This window comes from Notolabrus celidotus, chromosome 11 (assembly GCF_009762535.1).
Source record: "Notolabrus celidotus isolate fNotCel1 chromosome 11, fNotCel1.pri, whole genome shotgun sequence".
NCBI classification, from domain to species: domain Eukaryota; kingdom Metazoa; phylum Chordata; class Actinopteri; order Labriformes; family Labridae; genus Notolabrus; species Notolabrus celidotus.
Genome location: NC_048282.1, coordinates 15,079,343 through 15,104,244, shown reverse-complemented (window position 1 = coordinate 15,104,244; position 24,902 = coordinate 15,079,343). Strand labels below are relative to the sequence as shown.

General features: G+C 41.8%; 1 protein-coding gene across 1 annotated transcript; it reads right to left on the bottom strand.

The window, feature by feature from the left end:
* Nucleotides 1–78: 78 nt before the first annotated feature.
* On the bottom strand, nucleotides 79–23,043 carry rimkla (ribosomal modification protein rimK-like family member A). Its single transcript, XM_034695577.1, has 5 exons — nucleotides 20,490–23,043; nucleotides 10,736–10,966; nucleotides 7,394–7,480; nucleotides 5,884–6,087; nucleotides 79–4,544 (listed from the first exon to the last, which is right to left on the bottom strand). The coding sequence occupies exons 1-5, from the start codon at nucleotides 20,650–20,652 to the stop codon at nucleotides 4,024–4,026; spliced, it is 1,206 nt and encodes a 401-aa protein (XP_034551468.1). The 5' UTR covers nucleotides 20,653–23,043; the 3' UTR covers nucleotides 79–4,023.
* Between the last annotated feature and the right edge of the window lie 1,859 nt (nucleotides 23,044–24,902).

The window sequence follows — 24,902 nt, the reverse complement described above, 5'->3', positions numbered from 1 at the left end:
ATGATATTTACGCTCAGTTTTATACATCTAAAAAAAGGATATGTGAATGTTTTAAACATGGAGTGAATGAAGGAGACATTTCATGGTTTGGATAATGACTCATCTTTATTTTCATCTAAAAAAAAAGGGATATATACATCATTTTGCACATTTTGGAATAACATCATGTTGGAATCCAGTTTGTAACACTGTCAGAATGATACAGAACAGAAATGATAGGGCATTTCCAATCTCTTTATTCAATGTTCTTCCCCTTGTAGCCTGCAGTCCTGGACTTCTTCTTCAATTCAATATGATATACAAGATAGAATTCAAGACTTGTAATGTTTCTATATCATAAGTAGCGACTGCATTTTTTTTTTTGACCGAAGCATTAACATCGTATTTTCTCCTGCAAATCGAAGTCTGCTGTAAACCTTTAACACAAACCTCAGGTTCGCTTTGAAACACATTGACATAAAGTGAACCTTAAGATTGTTGTGAAATCCTACATTTTATGTACAATTCTGAAACATGTATTCATTATATCAAAACAAAGAATCACTTTTAAAATCTTCTCACTACTAGTGTTATTAGTACTGAATTATACAACAAAATGCTTGTTTTTTGGCATTCAGATTCATTTTCATGTGTTGAGAGGCAGTAAAACACGGAAACACTGGGATTTCCGCATATTCCCTTTTTAATTTTTGAGCCAGATATACATTAGCAGCAGTTTGGATTTAAATAGTAACACCTTGTGCTCTGTTGTGTTGTTGCACACAGTGACAAGTCCAGAGGTCCCTACAGTTTTGTTCTGGGCTGGCCAACCATCACACAGGCCAGTACACATGTGACCATTTCATGTTTTTTCAAGACATTTTTCCTTCCTTAGCATGTGGTACCAATTCCTGTCGATAGCTTCTGTGACTTTATCCACTGATCCATACAGACCAAGCAGATAAAACCCACCTGGACTTGGAGCTTGTTGATCGTTGTATCAATGCTCCCGAAGGAAAACAGTCCATGAAAAGGCAGTTTGAGAGTTGTTAGGGCACAGTTAAATGACCCTTCAATGGCTTTATGTGCTCTGTATGGAGGATGTAAAAACAGAGTGAAATAACAGGCCGGAAGAGAGACAGTAGTCGCCCTCTTTTCCATGGCTGGCTTTTAAATGTATGCAAGGATATGTGATCTGGGTTTTACACTGATGTACACAATGTGGAATGACACAGGCTTTAATACAAACAAAGACAAAGACTTTAAAAAATGAGGGGACAACAACAACTGGAGCACACTGGGATGTGACTTGGTGATCAAGCCCACCGGCCCTTACATGTCAGGAGAGTGGACATCAGCAGATTTCACAGTTTGTTTGTCAGACACTTTCAAAATATAAATACCAGACGACGTCACAGAGGTGTCAATGGTGTTATTCTCTCGGTGGAGCCACTGTGATCACTTGACGGCATGCTTCAAATAAAAGCTGCCTTTCTTGTTGTCTGGTGGGTTTAGATATGGCACCCCCAAGCAGGCCTGTTAGATTCCAGACAGTTAGTAAATCCAGCCCACGAAGAAGGGGATGAAATCAAGCTTCACAGCGGTTTCACTTTATTGAGACCATATTAGTGCACACAAATCACTTTTTCTTTAAAAATACCATAAATTAGGAAAACAAGGAACAAGAGAAACAAGCAAGGAAAAAAAGTGCATGTTAACCATGGTATACACCACATACTCTTATACTGTAGTTTACAACCTTTTTTTCTTTGTTGTTTGTGTGTCTTTTTTCGTCTGCCTGTGGTGATGTGTTATGTTTTTGACATGTCTCTAGCTCGGATGGATATGTAGTGCCTTTTGGGGTCAGGGGTGAGATCCAGGCTGCTTCCCTGAGATGCTTTCAACAGAAGAGTTATGAGCCTAAAAACGTGGACATCACTACATGAGACAACTTTTAGGGTTAACGTTTGTGCTTTTAAGAAGAGATGTAAAATATTCAAAGTGAATGACATTTACCCCGGTGTACCCTTCCTTTGTGTTGATAGTTATATCAAAAAGCGTACAAGAGGTAAAGCAACAGGAAACCCAAAGCGAAAGGCTCTTGGCAACTGAAATCCCTGGATTTTTTTTCCCTTTCTTTTCAAAGAAAAGGAAAGTAACATTCTACCCAAAGAGACTGCAAAAATATAGTTTCCATTTGTAATTTGTACATCATGCCAACATATTGTTGTGGGTTAAGATACTTTGTATTTCAAGTTGAAAACAATAAAGGAAAATGTACAAACCATTTGACTAAGAAATTACATCTAACCAAATCATCTAACCATCACCAGAAGTGTTAGCACCAAATTTCAGTTTCATCCTTTTAACATTGCACGTCTGTACAAACAAGTTTGTCCACAATAGCTTGTGAAAATTTCAATGTTGGCAGTAATTTCAGCCATTCCAGTTTTATCATCTGGACACTAGTATGCACTGAAGCTAATATGCTACGTAAATATTTACAAACAAAAAAAAGAAGCTAAAAAGAAATAAAAAAAATAAAACACACCTAGCTTTTAGCTCTTCGACATAAAGGGAAGAAACACCTGGTTTATCAGGGGCCATTTGGGAACCACAGAGGATCCTGGCTGATATGTTCTGTATGTTTGAATATCTAAGTCATCCTATGGCAGTGAGGAGTCACTGTTCTGAGGTATATTTTGTTCGCAGGTGTAGACGCAGCTTTCACACTCGGTCAAAAAAGTTCCTAAATATGTCATCTGAGCGAGAAACAAAACGCATCTGTCAATCATAAAGTGCTAGACATGAAGTGAATTTAAAAAAACACAGCAGACTGCTGCAGTTGGTAAGGCTAATCAAACGAGCTAACTAGAAACGTAAAATTAAAAAAAATCGAGCAATGGCACTCAATTGATTTTGATACTCCAGGTTGTGACTGTTAAAAAAACAGAACTGGTCTTTGTTATCTCTTCTCTCTTGGACATGTCGGGGCAGTTTTGCTGACTTAAAAGTGAGCCTTCTTCGTTCACAGTGAACGGAGAACTAGCTTTTGAACACAGTGGTAGCACTCAGGGTGGTCTGGTGGAGCTATGGGTGTGTCATTTGGTTGATATACATTCTCGTTAACACCAAAAAGGTAAATCATTTCGACACCACAAAAGCAGTCTCTCATTTACTGTCAGTGTAAAAAGTTAAAAAAGCTCCTGCTGATCTTTGCACTGATTTAAATTAGGATTACAAGTTGTTTTGTTGTGTAAAGTTCATAAAAAAAGTTTGGTACTTAAAATCAGTTGGATTCACAACATGTGACACGAGGTCTTGGGTGAATTATTCTCTTCAGGAAAAAATGAAAAGCAGTTAATCTGATGTAAAATTCCTCCCTGTCTGGTTGCTGCTGGGTATCCCCCTTCCTGTTTCTTGTATGTATCCGACAGCTGCACTTCATTGCTACATCTACACTTACAGTATACAGCGCCTGGCTCAAGGATGTTCTCCTCTCACAAGAACTTTAAAAAACCTTGTCATCTCACTTCCTACCAACCATCAATCCTTGCTACCATCTCAGCAGGAACCCCTCTCTTCTATCATCGGACACTGTTGTGTTTAAAACAATATCAGCAGTTTGTAAGAAAGATAAAATGATGGCAGTTTTTAGCCTTTATGGGAATCCCACACCCACCAGTAAAAGCAGAAGGGTTAATTTAGAGATTTCATGTATTATATTCCACACTTGGCACTGTGCTGCAAGTGTAAGCTCAGTTTAGATTGTGTGGTTTGCAGTTTGGGACTAGAGGTGCAAAGCGAGGAGAATCAGGGGAGCAGCCTCAGATCTTTGAAGTTTTTTTACGTAATAGGAGAAGGCTCAAGTTTTGGTGTCTCTACTTCTGTAGTCGTGTGTTTCTCTGCTCTTGTTTAGCGTGTGTTGTGGAAGAGTTTGGACCGCTGTGTTTTTGAAAGGAATGTCTGTTGTCATGCATACAGGGAAGTGTGTATGTGTAGTGTGTTGGTTGTGTTCTGTGCGTGCATGGAGCTGCTTCGATCTCACTCAGTCAATAACTTGATCTCATTGGCGAGGAGGGTGTTGAAGTTGTAGGCTGGATCAGGGAGGTCAGGGAGATCAGGCAGGTTGGGGGCTGTGGACTGACGGGGCGAGGACTGAGAGGGCTCGGCGAGCTCTGGGTCGCTTTCGCTGGAAGTAGAACCCACGCTCATGTTGCAGACGGCTTCAGGCAGGGAGCCACCGCCATTGGGCACAGAGCACACCTCCGGCTCGCTGCTTGTCTCGCTAGTGCTCGACACCACGGAGAGAAGGGACATCTTCCGGGTGAGACGGCTCGGGAGCATAGACAGGGCAAAGTCTGCGACAATGCCTGCTACATCCATGCCACAGGCCTGGTCAAAGGCTATGAAACCCACGTTGGCATTTGCCTCGCAGACCACAAACGAGCCATCGTTGAGCTGCAGCAGGTCAATGCCGCACACATCCATGCCGAGGATGTTGGACACCTCTATGGCCAGCTGCTTGCCCTGCTCGCTCAGGGGACACATCATACCGACACCACCTAAAACAAAGACATAAACACAGTTAACATCCACTACAGTCAGTGGAACACTCGCTTCACTACTCAATCTCTCCACAGAAGTTCTTCCATTATCCATCAATAGAAATCCTAAAACATGTTTTACAGAAACATTTACAAGAGAATTTTGCATGTTTGAATATTCAGCACCACAGAATCAAATAAAACCTCAGATCCAGCATCAGACAGAGCAAGTGTTCTCATGATCTGTTACATAAATGCAGAATAATCTGATGACTGATGTCCTAGATATGTCACAGCGCATTACGGCATCAGTGAGACCAGAAGTGCTCATACTCTGACACTGAAAATCAGTCTCATCAGCTGGAAGGCAGTCAGTTGATGTCTCCAGGGACACTTCAGCACAAGCTTGTTGATTTGACACACTTTCCCAAAACTTGTTTACTGAGCAGAGGGTGGGAGTGATTTTGATGGATAAGATATTTAGAACCAACTGATGACCCTTAAATATTGTGGTCATGTTATTTCTGAGGATCTTTGTCAATGATTAGAGCCCTCTATAGTTTGAAATGTCTAAAAACACTTGGTTTGCAGAAAATGCAGTGCTTGAAAATCTTGATTGAAGCTGGAACATTTGGACTGTTTATGCAACAAGTGGAAATAAAACTTGACAAAACTTGACATCAGAAAACAGCATCCATCACTGTCTGGTATGGGAACTGCTCTGTGGCTGACAGGAAGGCGCTGCAGCGAGTGATCAAATCTGCTCAAAAAACTACAAACAGCAACCTCCCTTCCCTGGAGGACATATATGTCAGCAGGTGCAGAGGCAGGGCGTCGCACATCATGGAGGACCCTACCCATCCAGCACACGGACTGTTCACCCCCCTCCCCTCAGGCAGAAGGCTGCGCAGCCTAAAAGCCAGAACAACAAGGCTAAGGTGTAGCTTCTCTCCAGAAGCTGTGAGACTTGTGAACTCTCTTTAGGTCTGTTCTCTGCACTTTACCGCTGTGACTGCATGCACACATTACTGCACTTTCTTGCTGGTTTTAAACTAGGTTTTTATATTTACTTACTGCAGGTTTTAGGCTATGTATTTATTTCTTTATTTGTAGAGTCTACTTTTAGCTTGTTGTCTATTCTGTATGCTGCTGGACCTGAGTAATGTGTTTCGTTCCTTCATGTTTTTAAATATGACTGAATGACAATAAAATTAACCTTGAACCTTGTGACAAATCGTACAAGAGACAAAGCTAGTAACCATAATTAGGGACTGGGGATCTGGTTCAGCAGTGTAAAGTGTCTGTACATCATTTAGTTATTCAGTGTGTAATCGTGACTCCCAGGCTTTCAGCTTACCCAGAGAGCAGTTGCTCTGCATCCGCCCATCAGTTGAACAACGCAGCATTGAGCCGATGACGCGACCGCCAACCAGGACGACCCGCACATCCCTGCCATGCGACTCCTTTACATACTCCTGAAACAGGTAGGGGGTGTCATGGCGGATCAAGTGGCACAGGTCCGTGAGGTGGTGTTTGTCCCGGGCCAGGAACACTGCCTTGCCTAGAAGAAGGAAGGAGATTTAAGAAGGAACAGTTAGCTTGTTTTCAGGGTAATTTCACCAGTTTTTCTTCCATTGACAATGAGATCCTGCAGGGTCCAAAATTGCACAAGAGGTTGGATAACTTGGACAAGCTTTTGCTGACAAGTAGCTGCCTCTGCTGACCAAGCCTCATGTCAGTTCCCATTTCTCTTATAATGAATAGAACACTCCTCCTAGAAGCCACAGAACTGTTTCTCACAGAGGATAGAAGATGCCTGTTTTAATTAGCACCTCTTGGCTGCGTCTCCTAGTTGTCAAGCCCTCTGACCCCTGTTTCGGCATCAGGGACGATCATGTGCTCTCCCTGTGCCTGTGTCTGTGTGTGTGTGTGTGTGTGTGTGTGTGTGTGTGTGTGTGTGTGTGTGTGTGTGTGTGTGTGTGTGTGTGTGTGTGTGTGTGTGTGTGTGTCTCTCAGTGATGAAGAGAACAAGATGACAAAGCAGTTCTTTGGTAACATCTTTAGGATGTGAAAATGGACGGTGGCGGGCATGATGTAACACTTTGTAAGTCAAAAACAGGACCAGAAATGTATCATTGTCCTGTGACTCAGTGAGACACGTTGCCCTGACTTCTTTGTACTCATGATACTGAAGCATTGTTTGGACAACGTGCAACTAAAGGCCACTGGGAGTTAAAATGTAGCATCAGGTATGAACCTCTTACTTCCACTGACTCTGAACCAGCCTTGATGTTTGTAAATAAACCTTCATTATGTTGATGAGGGGGAATGTGAGCTGGACTTTGGCCAATGTCAATGGTCAACCACAGAGAGGAGGAAGGCTCCATAAAAAGGGTTAAGTAAGAAGTTGACCAACGGTTGCTTTCCCTAACAATACTTGTTGATGGCAGTCCAGGCCTGCAGAGTTCTATTGTTGTTTCTTCACACAATGGCAAAGCTAGTCAAGTGTCAATAACAATGAATACGACTGGGGGAATGGGTCAGCAGACACTGGGACTTATCTCTTGGAAGCATTATAAGCAAAGCTAAAACTCCCCAAGCAAGCCCCCCTGTGAACTCCAGCAAATTGGGTAAACAATAGTTAATTTGTAAACTTGAGACTGAAATGGTTAATCTAGCAGACATACTGCACGCACCACAAGCCTTTGCTTAGTGTTTGTTGCAGCACCGCAGTCCTAATCATATAACACTCTGTCAGTGAATTTCATATAAGGGTGGAGTGAGCTGCCGTTCAGGGTGTGCAGTGTTCAGATTTTTGAGTTGGACTGTAGGCATGTGGCGGAAAAGGCACAAACAGATGATCTTACCTCTGTGGCCACGTGCGTTCTTCACCACCACGGGGTAGCCGAGTGGCTCCGCCTCGTCGATCATCTTACGGAAATTGTCGTGCCCTCCTGAGAAATCCCCCGGGCACGCAGAAAACACAAAGCAGAACACACATTCACATGAAAACAAGCACCCACACAGAGATGTAAAATGTACAAAAAAAAACTGTCCTCGTCTTGATGGCACGCTTCACGCGATGTAGACAGCCGAGCAGGGTGGAGGGGGGGGGGGGTGGGGGAATGCAGCCTGTTGCCATGGGAACAGAAATGACTCAAAACAGCAAGGCCGTAGGAGTGTTGTCCTGAGCCTCTACATATCTTGCTGCCTGATTCATTGGATTGGAAAGAAGTGGTCGCTGAAGGATGCATTAATGCGAAGCAGCTGATCATATCTGACATGTGCTTCGGCTCTCTCTGCTTCGGCTCGTCAAGCGATAGAAAAAATGTGTAAGGAATACTGAAAAAAAGGAGGTGTTAATAACATCTTTCCGCATTCTGTCTCCACTGCCCTGTGCTTCTCTCTCTTTTCTTTTGTCTCCTGGCCTGGGCTTTGCTGGCATTCAGTAAAGGGAACAGATGTGAACTGGTCTGTCACATGGCTTTTTCCAGACGCACGGATTCACATGTGTTTTCACTGAGAGGGAGAAAGAACAGAGGGAGCGGAGGTAGGGAAGAGAGAGTGAACGGCAAAATGTGGGTCTGACCACGTCATAAGCTGCTGAGGTAGAGGGCAGCAGGGAGGGGAAAGGCATCCTTTATTTTGAAAAATCATGAGGGGGGCAGAGGGTGAGGCGTTGGGCTGGGAGTAGGGGGGTTTGTTACATAAGCTCTTCAGCCGCTCTGCATGCATCGCCTGGCCTACTGTGCAGAGAGACGAATGGAATGTAGGCCAAACACCCCCTCCTCTTTCTTTCTTCCTTTCCCCCCCTCTGTCTGTATCCTTTTCTCCCTGCCCTCACAAACACCACACATCACTGTGGGTTTTTAGAAAACAGAGATATATGTGTTGTGCTGGTTGTCAGCCTCTGCTTTGTCTTCTTAAATCAAGACACTACAACAAATAAAAAAAGGCAGTCTGGCTTTTGTTGTGCGCTGTATGCCCACACACTCTGTGAAACTGTTAAATCCTATATATAGGTACAATGTAAACCAGATGTCTGAGTTAAAAAGATGTGTCAGACTGAATGATGGTTTATTAGCCTGTTATGTAAACACACATTGACATAAGCCTGTGATGCAGCTAAGGTGATTATAATGTAAAAAAAAAAAGAGCAGATGGTGCAGTGATATCCGCTCATTACTTATTAATGCTGAAAATATTTACATATACTGTGCTTTACTTAATCTACAGCCAGCTTTTACTTGCTTTTATCTAATCAGATTTTAAAAAATCTGACCTGTACTCTACAACGGAAGTCATCTTAAAGGGACAGGTGCATCCATGGCGGTTGTGATGGACACATCTACAAGGAGCCAGAGAGTGTGTGTTTTGCTTACTGAGGATTTTTGAGTTGCATTTCTTTGAACTACTCTTTACAGGAATTTTCAGTCTGCATCGCGATGAAAGGATAATGTAGGGAGGACCTATCTGACGTAAAGCCTGTACTTGTTGTTTGTAGATGCAGCAGTAAAGCTGATTCAATCGCACATCTGATTTAAACACAAATAGATTTTGAAAGTGTTCAAATTATCAGAATTACTAAATTAATGTGCAAAAATGTGCAATAAAGTACTACTTGGAAGTGTACTTCAAACACTGTTAATCCTTGATTTACAGAGAGCTAGACTACACCACACTACAAGATGTGTGGTAGTGGACCAATGACGTGAGGCATGAAATCAAAGAAGGGGTTCAGTGATTGGCTGTGAGGGAAACCATACAAATAGTCATTTTGTTTGACCTGGGTGATGAAATCATTTGACTTGGAAAGATTCAAAAACGCTGGGTACGACCCTGTCAACTCCTTAGGTTACAGCCTGAGTTGTTACTAAACACTGCTTGTGTGCACTGGTTTTTCCATTTAAAATGTTCAAAAATATATTTTAATCTAGTTATAAGCATTTGTAGTCCTACTGTAACAATTACTTTTTATGTTCGCCACCTCAGATAGCAGTAAAAGCAGAATATATGAAGGCAGTGTTAGATTCAGGTAACAGGTTAACCTCCATCTGGAATGCGTGAAACTGAAAATTTTGTTCTCGCTGACTTGGGGTGTGGTGAAGTATTTATGGCCACAGGAAGTGTAATATTTAAGATACAGAGGTCATCTAGAGCTCTAATTGAAGCTTACAAAGTTGGGCAATTTTTTAAATACAAATGAGGCAGTGATGTTGACCATATAGTGCTCAAAAGTGACCATTTCATATGAGATTTCATCCAACAGATGTTATTTTTATAGTCTTGTTATGTATTTTGTGGATGATATTTTCAAATCTAAAACCAGCAAGCACCAGAATCTTATTTTGCCACTTCCCCCTATGTGTCAGGATACTCTATGCCCAATGTCATACTTGGATATCACAGAATGCAATTTTAACACTTTGTTTTCTAGATTTACATTATCATGCCAGGAGCATTTTTCCAAAAAGGGGTATTTCGCAACTCACGACCAAACGGCCCCGAGTTGAGAGTGCGCATTATCATCTTAAGATGACCCAAGATGACCTGGAAATAGTAGTGAAAAAAATGTAGCAACAAACATCCTGAGGGCTGGGCCTGGCTCCCAGCCTATTAGACATGTTGTCCAGTCAGCGCCTGCAGCTTGTTCAAAATGCTGCTGCTCGCCTCCTGACTGGCAGGAAAAAGAGGGAGCACATCACACCTGTGCTGCGTGCTCTCCACTGGCTCCCAGTCCGTCACAGGATTGATTTTAAGATTGCACTTCTAACTAACAAGGCCTTAAATGGATTGGCACCATCCTACTTGGCTGATCTTCTCCATGTTCATAATCCAGCTCGAGCACTGAGGTCAACAAACCAGCTTCTCCTGGATGTGCCTAAAAGTCACCTTAAAACCTGCCAAGCCTTTGCAGCAGTGACGACCAAGCTCTGGAATGGCTTGCCACTCCCCACTATTGAATGTTTTAAATCTTTGTTGAAGACACATCTCTTCTCTTTGGCCTTCTCCTCGTGAAGAGGACAGTAATATCCTGATATGTTGTGTTGTTTATTGTTGTCTTGTACTTTTTACTTTTTACCTTGTAAAGTACTTTGGCCAACACTGGTTGTTTTTAAATGTGCTATATAAATAAAGTTGACTTGACTTGACTCGACTATTAACTAACTAACTAATTATAAAATGAGACCCGTGAAGTATTGCTTTACCGTAGGAGAAGGTGTCAGGGAGAGGCACCCCATGGCCAGCCAGCTCCTGAAAGGTCCAGAACTTGTTGACACAGTTGAGTATGGCCTGAGGTCTGTTGATCAGCCGACAGCCCATCTTTTCCAGGTGGCGCAGCACGGTGATGTCACTGTCTGACTGCACCCAGGGCGTGGGCACCCGTACCACCACCACTTGAGGATAAGACGTCACCAATTCCTGATCCACTCGAAGACCTGGAGGGGGATGCGGTGGTGGAGGGAAGTAGAAGGAGGGGAGAAACAAGAAAACAATCATTAAAACGAGTTCATTCATTTGTGAGTAATTTGTGTGTTTTTCAGCCTGTGGCAATAAAATGATCAAACATTTTCGACCTGAGCCTCTAAGATGTCATTATTTCTTACTTGTCTTCGCTACTCGCCACATTAGAAAGTGATGTGTCATTGTTTATAGCTACCGGGACAATCTCAAACACAGGAGCCTGGTCTGGAAACATCGTGAAATGGTTGGTAAGACTCAGAAACCATCATCTACTGGTGGAAAAGTTTACTCCTCCAGGAGAGACTGTTTTTGGATTCTGCTCTGGTTGTCACCACACAGTGTCGACTGAGAGAGCTGGCCTTGTGTCAGGAGCAGGCAGGCAGAGGCAAGCCAGCTCGCAGGCTGGCAGTGTTGAGCCATGAGTTTGGGACCTGACTTTCCTGCTGATATGATAATTTACATGCCGCCCATATCTGTGTACAGTTCTCCCATACAGTGCAGCTATTGGGCTATTACTGTCCAACCCTCTGACTGAGGAAGAAAGACACCCTTTCTAGTTAGCTGGCACAATAACTACTTTCTCCTTATGTAGGGCAGTGGGATGAGGAGAGAAGTCTGAAAGCTAAAAGGTGCATATCATGAACTGTGAATTACACATCACAGAAAATAGCTAAGTTGCCAAAAACATATTTGTTAGTCTTTATAATTTTTAGCTCTTTAATTTGCAAGGCAATAATTTGATGGCACAGAATGTGTAAGCCATGAATACACACAAACCTTAGCATAAATGAAGAGAATTTTAAATAGTCAACTGTCTCAAAGCCTCAAAATGTGGCACATTTCAATATTCATCTCCAGTCTCTATCAACAGCTATCTAGATATGCTGAACAGAAAAAGAGTGTGCAATAACAGAATATTGGTTCTCCCACACAGATGGCTTATTCATCAGCCATAGCCAAAGATATGGCAGCATGTTACTGGTGACTGGTGTTACTTTGTCACCCTGGATGGGGAGAGGAAACAGAGACGGGCTGTGAGATTTTTTGAGCAGGCGAGTCAACCGACAGCTCATCAGGAGGAACAGATTGGGCGAGGACGAAACCTTTGGGTACGTGTGGGGATGCACATATAAAATAATGTACGCCGAAGAAAGGAGGGGACGCGTTTTTCACCGGCACAGCGCTTCACCTCGACAGTGACCTAATTCTCAGCCATCTTAGAACCTGCATGCTCACAATGGTGATAGCAGCACAGGCTGAGATCACCAGAGGTCACGAGAAGCTTGATGGTTGCTGCATACGTAATAAGATCAGACAGAAAGCTGTGGTCTGCCGGCAGATGCAATGTGCTTTAAGCCTCAATCATTTACACGAGGCACACACGCTATTGGAGTGACCAGCCTTTGTTTTAAAGGGTCATTGTGTGCACAGACAGTTAGAAGGAGGGACAGGAGAGAAGCAGTCTGCAGAAAAAGGCTGGAATGTCTTGCAGCCTGAGCACAGGGGAAGAACGGGAGGGAAGGGAAAAAAGAGAAGCGTGAAAAAAGGAGTATGAACCCATGAAAAGCCTGCCACCCCTCCCTTTTCTCCTCCTCCTCCGCCTCACAATGTCAGCATACAAGCAAGAAGATTCACTGTCTCTCCGGCCCTATTTAATACTCACACACTGATCTGATTGTGTAGCCGGCGAGAGCACAGTGAGTGGTGTTACAGTGGGAAGTGTCAGGGGATGTAGTCCCATGCTTTTGGACAGACAGTATTTACTGTTCACGTTGCTCGTCTCCTTCTCCAGGGGAATGAAACAGAGACCAGTGAATCAGTCCTATTCATTTGTGCAAGTGTTGGTGTGCACTGCGCTGCCTGTCATCGTCATGTGACCACTGCGAAAACCCCAACCCTCCTAAACATCTCCATGTGCAACAAAAGCAGCATAGGTGTTTGTGTTCCAGGCTGCATGCACTGTGGGTGTGGCCTGTTGAAGCTGCAGCTGATGTAAATGTTATGTTTTTAGGGGGTTTAGAGGTCCGTAGACACACACGTGTGCCGTTTTAAATCCGCCCCGACAATGCTGACAAGCATGACAAGCATTCTATGCATGTGTGCACGTCACAAAGCAGGCGATGCTGACAAACGCTGGGGCATGTTTGGCTGGTGGATCCTCACAACTCTGAATGCAGTTTTGGTCTGGGGTAGAGAGTCCTGTATGATCAAGCCACATGGCGCAGCAGGTTAGGTAAGGGCAACAGTGCCTTCAATGGCACATTTGCATACTGTTATCAGTTTTCACAGATGAAAGAAAAGAAACACTTGAAGTCTACAGTGAGGCCAATCAGACATTGAGGTGATGGAGCAAGTGTACACCATTGATTCCACATTTATCATAGATGGTGAACACGTTCTTCTTCATGGGTCTGGTTAAGGTCTCCATAAGTAGTTCTGCATATGTCAGGTAAGACTTTGCATGGCCGTATGATTACACCAAATTGTAACCATAGACTGTATAAATAATGGACGTAGTATCCTTGACGTCACCCATCTGTTCCTGAGCGCTGTTTTGAAGCCTATCGGCGGCGGCAGCCATATTGGAAATGCTGAACTCAACCAGGCATAGTGTGACGTAAAGAGGCGGAGTTTGAGCCTCCTAGCCAACAGCAATGCGTTCCTGTCTGGGAGTCAAGTCAGTCATGTCCTTATTTGGGCAAAAACTTGTAATCTTAATATCTTCTGAACCGTCACGTAAGAAAAAAATTCACCCCCCTTCAGTGTGTGCCGATAGAGAAATTAGCTACGTAGAGCCAAGCCGTTTTTTGTACCAGGCTGTAAACATTTTTATTAATGCTGCAAAGATCGTCTTTTTTGAATTGGTGTCTATGTGGTTTCTGGTGTTTCTGCAGCCAGCTTCAAGTGGATTCTTGATAAATTGCAGTTTATAACACTTCCGCATGGGCTTCATGGTTTGAGAGGTTGCCGCTTGATTGTAACACTACACAAGTTGGTCATTCAAGTTTAGCCAACTAAAATGTATTCAACATTTTATGAAGATTTTTTGACGGCCTCAGCTTTCTTTGATAGCACACTATCATCAGTCTGCAGTTGAAAGTGCTGCTTGTTGATTACTTCAATTTCACACAACACTACATTACGCCATATATTCACACAATAAAGAACAAGCATCCACTTATAGGAAATCTACAATCAAATCTGTTGTGAGGAACAGAGGAGTGAGTACTAGAATATGGTAGCAGAGTGAGTCCATTCACTCTCTTTTGCCAAGCCATATTATTCATCAGCTATTTTTGTATTCTTGACATAATACTGAGCAGGAATATTTAGTATCCAGCAGCCACAGTTGCTGGTACAAAAAAAATATCAAACAATGCTCTTAGAACTTTCTTTTAATGTTTACAAATTTTATAGTTGCTTTCTTTGGATTCTGTTGTCAACTTTCCAACCTGACAGTCCTTGGTTGGGTTGTTTCATCATAACTGTCCTGTGACAAACAAATCAGAGAAGAAGAATGCATCTCCACATTCCCCATAATATTTGTGGCGTTGTGGTTACCAACAGCTTTCCCCGTCCTAGTTATTCAAGTGATGCAACATGATTCTGCAACCAAGTGTATAAAGTTAGAGGGTTTGATGTCCAGTAATCATAGAGTGAACACTGCTCTGCTATAGGCTGCTGAAACTATGCAAATTACAAATGCCAGTGCTTATTTGTGGTGTTGCCATATATGCAAAGATGGGTCAAACGTCTAAAAAAGTAGAGTCTGATTTGATTTTAGGGAGTCAATCAATTTCAGAACGTCTCCCCTCATGTTGCAGGCATTTAAAAAGTCGGCCTTCTGCCTGTTGACACAATCAAGTTCCTTCATGGCAACAGCAATAAGATGCAAATCTATGTTTCAGGCTGCATGCAAAACACTGCAGATGAAACACAGCTTATGCATTGATGCACGAGCTGTTATCCATTGGGACTGCAAACTCTCGTTATTGCTATAAGACTTAACATATATTTGTGAATCAACAATGAAACTATCTTAACCATCCTAACCATCAAAATCTGTGTGTTTCACAGCAGGACCTAGCTATTTGAACTTATTTAAACAGATTAGAGTTTGTAGATGTAAAACAGATTCTAAAACACTTTCATTCATACTGCTGATTCTCATTTTCGCCTTACTTTCCACGCTGGAGGTCCATGCTTCATGAATAACCAAACAAACTAAAGTAACCTCCACTGTAATGCTAATACACACTCCCTTGTCTGGTGGTACCTAATGATACAGCCTGCTATACTGTTCCTTCTAATCACTATCACACGAGTGTTGCATTTATCATGTTTCGAGTAAACGTGTGCCCAATCATCACAAATGATTGTAACATCAACTCATCTCCGGCCTCTATTTGAACATCTCACTGCACAAATCATGGGATGTGAAATGCCTCTCGCTTAAAATAAAGGCTGAGTTTGAATGTCTGATGTGAGGGGGCAATGATTTGCCAAATGGTCTGTGTGTTTGAGTGTGTGCACATGTGTGTACTTGTCTTTATTCCTGGGGACACATTGAACCCATTAACTTCAGTGTGAAATGTAGACCTCAACCAGACTTGAAAACACAGAAATAAGCCAGGAGCATGAGAAACCTTTGGAACAGCAGGTTGTAACCGAAGTGTTATCTGTTTTAGGATTGTGATTGCCTTCTGACCTAGCCTAAAACAAACAGCTTTAAAAGCTCTGGTGGTTTGACTGAGTGATGCAGCATCTAGTGGTAAGCTTTGAAAAAGTTTTAGAATTAGAGTCCCTCTTTTAAATTTCTGATTTATACAAAATTCCAAATAATGTTGGACCAAATATTTCCTAACTTCTGGAATATATTATTCATCTTATTTTCGATGTAAATACGTAAAGTATAGATATTTTATTCAAACGAAAATGGTCTGAAGACAATGGACAATAGTGGTGAATAACTCTAACCACTAATAGAAGTGGTCAACGACCACGAGGCCATTATCGATCACAAAACAGTGGAATACTACTTATGTTTCCAATAAAGAAACAACGAGGGTTATAAACAGCGAGGACTGTAAACAGTCACTGATCTTGTCTTAGTTGCTGCATATTACATTTAATCTCTGACTTTATCTTGAATTACTGAGCCTCTTAACTCCTGGATACCGCTCCTGTATTTTCATGCTGATCAACATGAAGATTCACACAGCCTGCCCTTCACTTGAAATTGACTTTATCCATTAGAGACGGCGCAGTCAAGATGCCACTTCCTGTTTGGATTATGCTTTGGAAAGTTCCTTCTACCTCCAGAGTTTCTGTAGTCTAAGAGTGAATAAAGTGTGTGTAACTAATATCTAGATATGATGTTATGTACCTAAAGATCCAAGCCACTCTGCAGCTCCCTGTGTATCAAGAGTACAGTGTGGCCAATCTGTCCACCTGCTGCTAATCTGTGATCTTTAGCCACGGCTCAGGTACATTTACTCTGTGCAGACTTGGGGCCAGCAAGGATTACATGTCATGCTAACTGCCCTACTCCAGTTGTGTATTTCTATCTAAGCTTCAGGTCTAGACAACTGTCTGCCTATCTACATATGATGGTCAAAGTTGGCGGCTCATTTTGCATGCAGCGGCTTCTCTCTCTCCTGACCCCTGCTCGGGTGACAGAAAATTACTGAGTCGATGCGTGAGTATTAATTGGAGAAACTCGTCCTGAGTGTTTCACTAACTCAGTGGTTCCCAAATTTTTTCTGCGGCCCCCCCTTTGTGGGTGAAAATATTTCTATGCAACTCATGTCTGAGCCTGAGACCACAGAAAGAGGATTTTATAATCCTCTTTCTGTTCAGAACTCAGGACTTTGTAGATTCTCACTAAATCTGTATTGTCTGACTTTCATTTTGTACTTTATTCAAATTGTCATGTTACTATACCTGACAACATGCTGCCTCCTGTTATAACCATTTCAATTTAAAGTTTGTTGGACTACGGAACATAAGGGGACTTTTATTGTGAAAAGTTTTTTCGGAAATGAAATGTTTTTCATTGAAGTAGCTTCACTATGACTAGCGGAGGCTACAGTCAGCAATCCTACACATTTTTGAGTTAAACATACCGAGTTTTAACACACTTTGAAGCAGGTAGAGCCGAGGTAACATGAAAATCCCTGCAGCGCGAGCAGCACCTGCTGTGTGATGAGCGTGGCTCTGCTCTGAAATGTCCCAGGATGAGGGGAGGAGGGGGTCCGATCAACGTTGTTGTCTGTCACAGATCACTGTGCTACACTACTTTGTTTACCTGTCACTTCACTTCTATCACACATAGACATAGTTGGTCAAGTTAGCGATGCAGAACTGGGTGTATTGTGAGGTACGACTGCTTTCAGTCTGCGGGCTTCAGTCTATGAGCAGGGTAACTCTGGGTTAGGTGAGGCAAACCTGCCAGCGAGCAGGTTAGTTTCACGGAGTATGTTGCCCGGGGAACTGAGTCAGTGTTACGATGAACTGGCTTTGAGAAACCGAAAAAACGGAGTTTACCTCATTTCAGGGTTTACTAACTTAGGATTTTTACTTAACCTGCTTTCTGAAATGGGCCCCTGGACTTCGCCATCCAGCTCGACCGGCTGACCTACTACAGAGCTCTGGTATAAGGGGTAAGACCCGCGGCGGAGTTTATGATAATAAAGTGCCGACCATTCCACCTACTGAGGGAATTTACAGCCATACTACTTGTCCCTGTTTACATCCATCCGAGCTCCAATAGCATAACAAGAGCGAGGCACTACAGGACCTGTATCATCACATCAGTGAGGAGCAGACAGCCCACCCAGATGCTCTTCTCATCTTGGCTGGGGATTTCAACCATGAAGACCCCAAGATTGTGCTTTCCAATATATAGCAACACATTGACTTTCCAACACGGGGAAACAACATACTGTCCCAAGTCTACACCACCCAGACAGGAGCTTACAAGGCCCTCCCCACTATAGCAAAGTTTTTGCACTGTTTCAAAACAGTATTTTATTATTTATATTAGCTTACTCTTTTTAATTTTAGCTTATCTTTTTATAGCTATTTCCTATGTGTATCTGTTGTTGTCGTTGCTATAGGGACTGAGAGAGAAACGTAATATCAAATCCTCTGTATGTCTGGTGCATTCTGCAGTTTTTGACAATAAAGAAGACTTTGACTTTTGACTTTGACAAAGTGCCCTCATTTTCAGGCTGTCTCCTAATGTATGGTACCTGTGTTAAGTATTCAGTCTAAACCCAGCAGCTAGATAATCCCAGAAGTGTTACATTATTATTATCTTTGAAACATGTTGAATCTTACATGGAATGCTTTTCTTTTTATTACTCCATTGCTGGTACTTGAAGCCCCATGTTGCACGTGTAACTGTGGCACAACTAATATGTACAGTCGACCTTATGTAACAGTGTGTGGTGGTGGGCAAGGGAAATGATGCCCAATCTCATATCTTTTCATTCCACATCTTGTCCCAACTGCTCAGCCTCTGTCGGTGTCAGCCTACACCATTTATGTGTTCACTGGGATCTACTCGCCTCTCATCTGGTGACACAGCCCCACTTGACAAGGCCTTGACGAATTCCACGTGTGACTGTTTGCTTAGAGTTCCTACTGCTACCATCACATTATCAAGGCCCCTTGAAACAATACTGTGATACGTTGTCGTCTCATAACAGACAGAGGACAAACAATGTGTTCTGGATAAGACAGTAGCAAAATGATAGATGGTTTACTTCAGATCTGCTGTTATAACACAAGTGTAGAAGAGGGAAGCACAGATACAGTTAAATGGACAGAAATCTGAAAGTAGTATATGGTGGCACAATGTTAACTGAATCAAACTATGAACATAAATGTACCATTTTGGGATTCTATAAAGTTAAAACTGCAGGCCCTAGACTCCGCAGATGATGAGGTCTTCCCTCTTTAATTTCTAAATAGATACATGTTTATTTTTTCTGTGAGAGAGCTGAATCCAGTTGAGGCCATCACTTTGGGTCCTGGTTACACGTGCAAACACACACTCACCTGTAAATGCTTCTGCCTGTTTGTGTGTGTACTTCATATCAACATGTTGTCTCTTTCTCTCTGCATCATACAGCATGAAAGTCTGCTTAATATGCAGTGGTGGACAATAACAAAGTACATTTACTTGAGTACCGTACTTAAGTACATTTTTGGAGTATCTGTACTTTACTTGAGTATTATTTTTGGGGGGAACTTATTACTTTTACTCCACTACATTTAGAAGACAATTATTGTACATTTTACTCCACTACATTTCTATCAGTGTTCTAGTTACTCACTATTTTTGCTTTGAAGTCAGTTCATGAATTTCCTTCTCTTTTCTGAAATCTGATCCCACGGTTGAATGCTGAGTAAACACAGAGCAGATTTCACTCAGATCAGGCAGTTCATTTAGAGGAGGTAATGATGGCTATAATTCTCCACCTGAGCACCCATGGCCATATCTTCAGCCCGTGTTAGAGGTTTAGTTGAAGAATGATGTTCTCCCTGTTTCCCACTCTGACCAAACATACAAACATTCACTGTCCAACCTGAGAAAGCGTGTTGCGCTACGTAACATTTGTTTCATTCCAGATGAACATTTCAAACTAAGTTGTCTGTGCTTGGAGTAACTTAGTTCCTGTTTTTATTCCATGCTATAGTTTTAGAGATTTCAAGTAATGGTTTCTAGATAAACATAATGTAACATAATGTGCTTCTATGTATTCTTGACTGCACTTATGTGTTGTGAAAATACAATGTTTAAGATTTTTTTAAGAAGTACTTTGAATACTTAAGTATTTTTAAAAGCAAGTACTCCAGGACTTTAACTCAAGTAATAATCTGACAGAGCAACTTTCATTTGTATTGGAGTAATATTTGACCAGGAGTATCTATACTTTGACTTAAGTAATGAAGCTGTGTACCTTGTCCACCACTGTTAATATGTCAGGCTCCTACATGAAATAAACAGCTGATGACGAGAGAGAATTTTATATTAAACAAAGCTTCAACCTCAGAGAAACCCACACTGTAGTACAATGTATATTCCAGCAGATTATTTGGTTTTCCCTAATAATTGTGTTTGTTTTAATAGCCAGCCTCCTGAAGTGTTGAAAACATGATTTCCCTGTTGATTTGTTACTAAATTACTCCTATCGTCCAGGGCATAGTTAGGGCAGCAGCGTATTCAGCGAAATTAAATCAAGCATCATCGCTCCCCTCGGTCTGGAGGCAGTCTAGCTGGAAAGTGGGTTAGGCGGTCACTGCTGTGGTTACACTTCGCTTCCTTGCTAGCATGCAGACCGGACTAGCCCTCTCCCTGCTTTACGGCAGTGTGTCCCCAAACAATAACCACCTGCCATTAACTTTGTGGAACATGTAGAGAAATCACCACAAATCCAATATCATTATTAACAAACACACTTTACTACCTAATATACAGTGAATACTTGCCTAGTTGTCCCTCGCTGATCGTGAGCACGATTTGATCCATGAGAAGCGAGCGGAATTCAACATCCTCGTCGGCGCAGCGCTCCTTCAGAGCCCGGAGGATCTGGACTTGAGGGTACTCCTGGCTGATCCGCCGGTCGGTCACAAACCAAACCCGAGAGCACATTTTGGATAAGATAAGTTAAAGATATCAAAAGATTGAAGCAGGTGTCTGGTAGCAGCGACAGGCGGTCGGGCGGCAGTGGAACAGTTAGCACAGAGATGCTCACAACAATGGAGACCTCGGCGGCTAGTCGCAGGCTGTGATGTGGCTGAAAAAAGGGGGACCACGGGTCAACCCTGGTCTGGACCAAGCCGGTTAAGATGAATTATCTTCTGTATCACCTTTGCTTCCCTTCATGTGCAGCCATCGAGTCTCTTACGGCGCAGTTATTGAAAACCAGGCAGGATCCGACAGAAACGAGATGTAAATAACGGAATGTTTCGGAAACTTCTTTCTTTTCTCCGAGAAGAAGAAGAAGCAGCAGCTCTATGTGGCACTCTTGGCCCAGCCGGGGCAAACAAAGCTCGAGCTGTTCCGCTTTCTGTCCTCCTCGGTGCGACTCAGAACTACAAATGAAGTTTCCCGCGACTGCAGCGGTTGTATGGCGCTGCAAACCGCAAAGTCGTCGGTTTGTCACAATGAAGAAAACTCTCCCCACAACAAGCCTCTCTGTCTCTGCTCCGTTTGGCTGCTATCCACGAGGTACTGGTGCTGAAATGTGCACGCGCTTCGTTTACAACTCAACTTCTAACGCGTGCCCGTGCGCGGCGGATAATAATGGCGCCTGGCCCCCAAAATAAAAGGTTTTAGAGGAGGATAAACCAATAGCGGCCCGTACACTTCCGTATTGTCCAAACAGAAGGCGAAAGGTGTGGAGGAGCTTTGAGCATCCAACCAATCAGGTGAGGCCAAACCGGATGAGAGGCGGGACTAAGGAAGAGCGCGCGGAGAACTGTGTGAACCAGTGCGTGTGTAGTCTGCAGTGAGCACGAGACCGCGCACTTTCCGAACCGGTTCAGACCAGACGGTGTGAGGAGGAGGTTTGGCGAATACCGACAGCGCTGTCTCCATGCCGAAGTGGCAGGAGATAAAACAAGGTCATCAAAAATCAAGGACAGTTTCCGTTTTTCCTCTTCTAATGTAAGACTTGAGACAGGGGGAGCTTCTGCACTTATTCAAATTAGAATCAAGAATCAAGAAAGCTTTATTGCCAAGTGAGCTCGCCTTGCACACACAAGGAATTTGACGTGTTGAATGGAACACTGGTACTTAACAACAAGACAGTAAGGGCACTACAAGACAGTAAGGACGATAAATATATAAACCGAAAAAAAATCAAAAAATTCTAAATAAAAAGAGAAAATACTATCTGTACAAAGAAAGTTAAATAAGTACTTTTAAAGACATGAAATAAGTTAGCCTAAGCCAGAGTGCACATGTAGATGAATATAATAATAAAATATGTTATGGAAAAAAATTACAATATTGCACATGGTTATGAGGTATTGCACTGGAAATCAGAAATCAGAGATTGAGTGGAGAAATACATGTCTTAATGGTGCGAAATTATGACCCACATCTCCTGTTCCTCATCTCTGGATCTTAACGATTGCCTTTTATTGTAACCAAACATAACGTGCTAATACAAACATAATGCATAGATTTATCCCCTCTACATCCTCTACAATCCTTTTTCTGCCTTAACTTTCAATAACGTCCAATAATCCGAGTAATACCAGGCTCCTTCATATTCACATCTATCATTCTCCAAGATAATCATCTTTTTGGGAGGTGTTTCTTCAGCATTATTCACTGATAGATCATACAAATCTGTGTCCACATTCATAAAATAAATCTTATAGGCTGTCTTCCTGAATTACTGATGTGATTTTTATAATTGTATCTGCCACACACCTGAATTTTCCTTCGGGGAATAATAAAGTACATTATATTCTATTCTAATTCTTAAGTTTATACTTGAGTAAGTTCATTTGCTTACATTCTAAATATATAGGTTTTAATCACTGAGGTGAAGCCTGCTCCAGATTTAAAACCATTTAAAAAGTTACTAAAAATAGTTCAACCAATTGTATAAACCGGACACCACTAAATAGGTTTAGAACGTCAGTTCAATTAAGCTGAGTAGCCTAATACAAAACAGGGTTAAACGGTATGTAAATATGTAGACTAAATACATTGCCTTGATACTGGCATGCAACTAAGGTTTTATTGGAAAAAAAAAAAACACAAATCAAAAGTTTAACTGAGAAATCCTTTCAATCTTTTCAGTTGTCACTTCGGTTAAGTCTCCAAACAAACGGTAACCTAATTCAAGTTGCTGGAGGTCACACTTCAGCTGATTGTGTTCGTTTTCCTCCAAGAAAACAGAGTCTTTATATCGCTGAGTTTCAGAAATACTGTCTGTAATATTCACTCTAACATAGTCATTCCCAAACACCGTTATCATCACAGACCCGTTACTTCGTCTTAGGAGTTGGAGTTCCTCCTTTGGATGCGTTTCTGCGCAAGCGCGACACTCAACTCTCAGTGAGCGAGATGTATTCTCGCGAGACTTTAAGTGCCCTGCCCATATGAGACGATTATGAAGTTATGTGACTCATTCATTGACTGTATGGACTTAAAGACAGATTTTTCATGCATTTTAACCCAAAATAACTTCACGCTACTGTAAAAACCTAAATGTATTTTATATTTAATCACAATAAACCCCGAAATACAAATATTATTTAATGTAATAATAATGAATCTGCAGATAGTCGGCTTTTTTCATTGTTTCAGTATTTTTGTCTTATATCTCGAGATACAATCCCTTAATGTCTTTAACGCTATGAAAGATGTAAATAGTTTAAAATCCAAGCTTAAACATTTTTCTTTAAAACACCCTTTTAAGGTTTTATCCTATGGTTTTACCATAAGAAATGCCTGCCTCAGTCAGCATATCTAGCCCCCCGCAACGTCGGAGAGCCAGCAGGATCAAACCGGGCTGAGCCAGTCGTGCCGCCCTCTGAAGGCGGGAGGAGCTGCTAGACCAACCTGCCACCTTAGTTATTATATTCAAAACATGTAGAAACGTCACTTATTATTAAATTGATGTAACCTTATTGATCTAGTTTAAAGGGAACCCCTTTATCTACCGCTGACTTACAAACATCAAACAAAATGCTGCAGGTTCTACTTGAGGCACACACACAAGCTTACCCACAAAACTAAATGTAAGAGCGGGAAATAAACATTCTTACATGATAAGATGAAGCGAAATTTTTTCTGACTGTTCATGTTTTGTCCTGTTGGGGGGTGAACAACAGTTCAGTGTTTTTGTCTGCGAGGTCAGGTCAGGCCTAAAAGGTTTCATGTAAAAAGGACTAGACATATGAGGATATATTTCATGACTTTGGAGAGTCAGTTGTTTCAGAGAGGCCAGCATTTGAAGAACATTTGATTAATGAATGCAAAACACAGACCACATTCAGACAACCTACAGTAGGGCTTTTAAACCATTGCAACCAACGCAATGTGTTAGGTTAGAGATCCATCTAGTGGTGGATTCAAGAACTACAAAAGCTGTCTGAAGAGGAGCTTGGATATTTAACAGGTAGCTGTTTGTTTTTTTTATTTGCCAATCTCAATTTTTTAACCATTAAACAAAGTTAAAAATATGTATATAACACATGTAGTGCTTTTATATATTTTGGACAACTTTTAAGACATGTTCACTGTAATACCATGCTGTTGTTTTTTTAAGTTGTTGACATTTTTCTTTCTGTGTCCAGAGCTATTTCTATAGCGTTATATTAACACATGCAGTCATACAAAACAGACATTTCTACAGCATATTTTTCTGTTCAAATTCCTCATGGAGCCCATGAAATAAAAAATTGCATTCACTCCCACCATCCAGAGGAGTGCAGCACTGAGTTGTTTCTGAGCCTTACACTGAAAAAGTGAGGTGGGTCCATGTGACTGAGCTTACAGAGAGATAACTCATTATTTGTCTGATGCCTGACTTAGTGCAGTGGTATTAAAGGATTGGGGAAGAAATTATACTAAAAGAAAATAAATCAGAAGTGGGCTTTTATTGGTTTTGGTAGCTGGTGGTAACCTGTGGCTTAAATATTCCCTGCAAATAAGAAGGAATTTAAAAATAGTCTACATTTTTTTACATACATGTATGATATAAAAGTTATTTTCCGACCAAAAATTCAAATACCTTGTAAAAGATAGAATTATTGATGTTGCCCATTTCACTCAGAACTCAATCCCTGTAGGATGTAATGAGAAGCTGCCACATCCTCATTACATCTACATTAGAGAACAATCTGTCATGTAGTTGTGTTATCACAAAATCATGCTTG

Coding starts and splice junctions, on each gene's coding strand:
- rimkla (XM_034695577.1), bottom strand. CDS start 20,652: ATGTGCTCTCGGGTTTGGTTTGTGACCGACCGGCGGATCAGCCAGGAG. Junction 10,967..20,489: donor GATCAGCGAGGGACAACTAG/GCAAGTATTCAC, acceptor ATCCCCCTCCAG/GTCTTCGAGTGGATCAGGAA. Junction 7,481..10,735: donor CCCTGACACCTTCTCCTACG/GTAAAGCAATAC, acceptor GGGATTTCTCAG/GAGGGCACGACAATTTCCGT.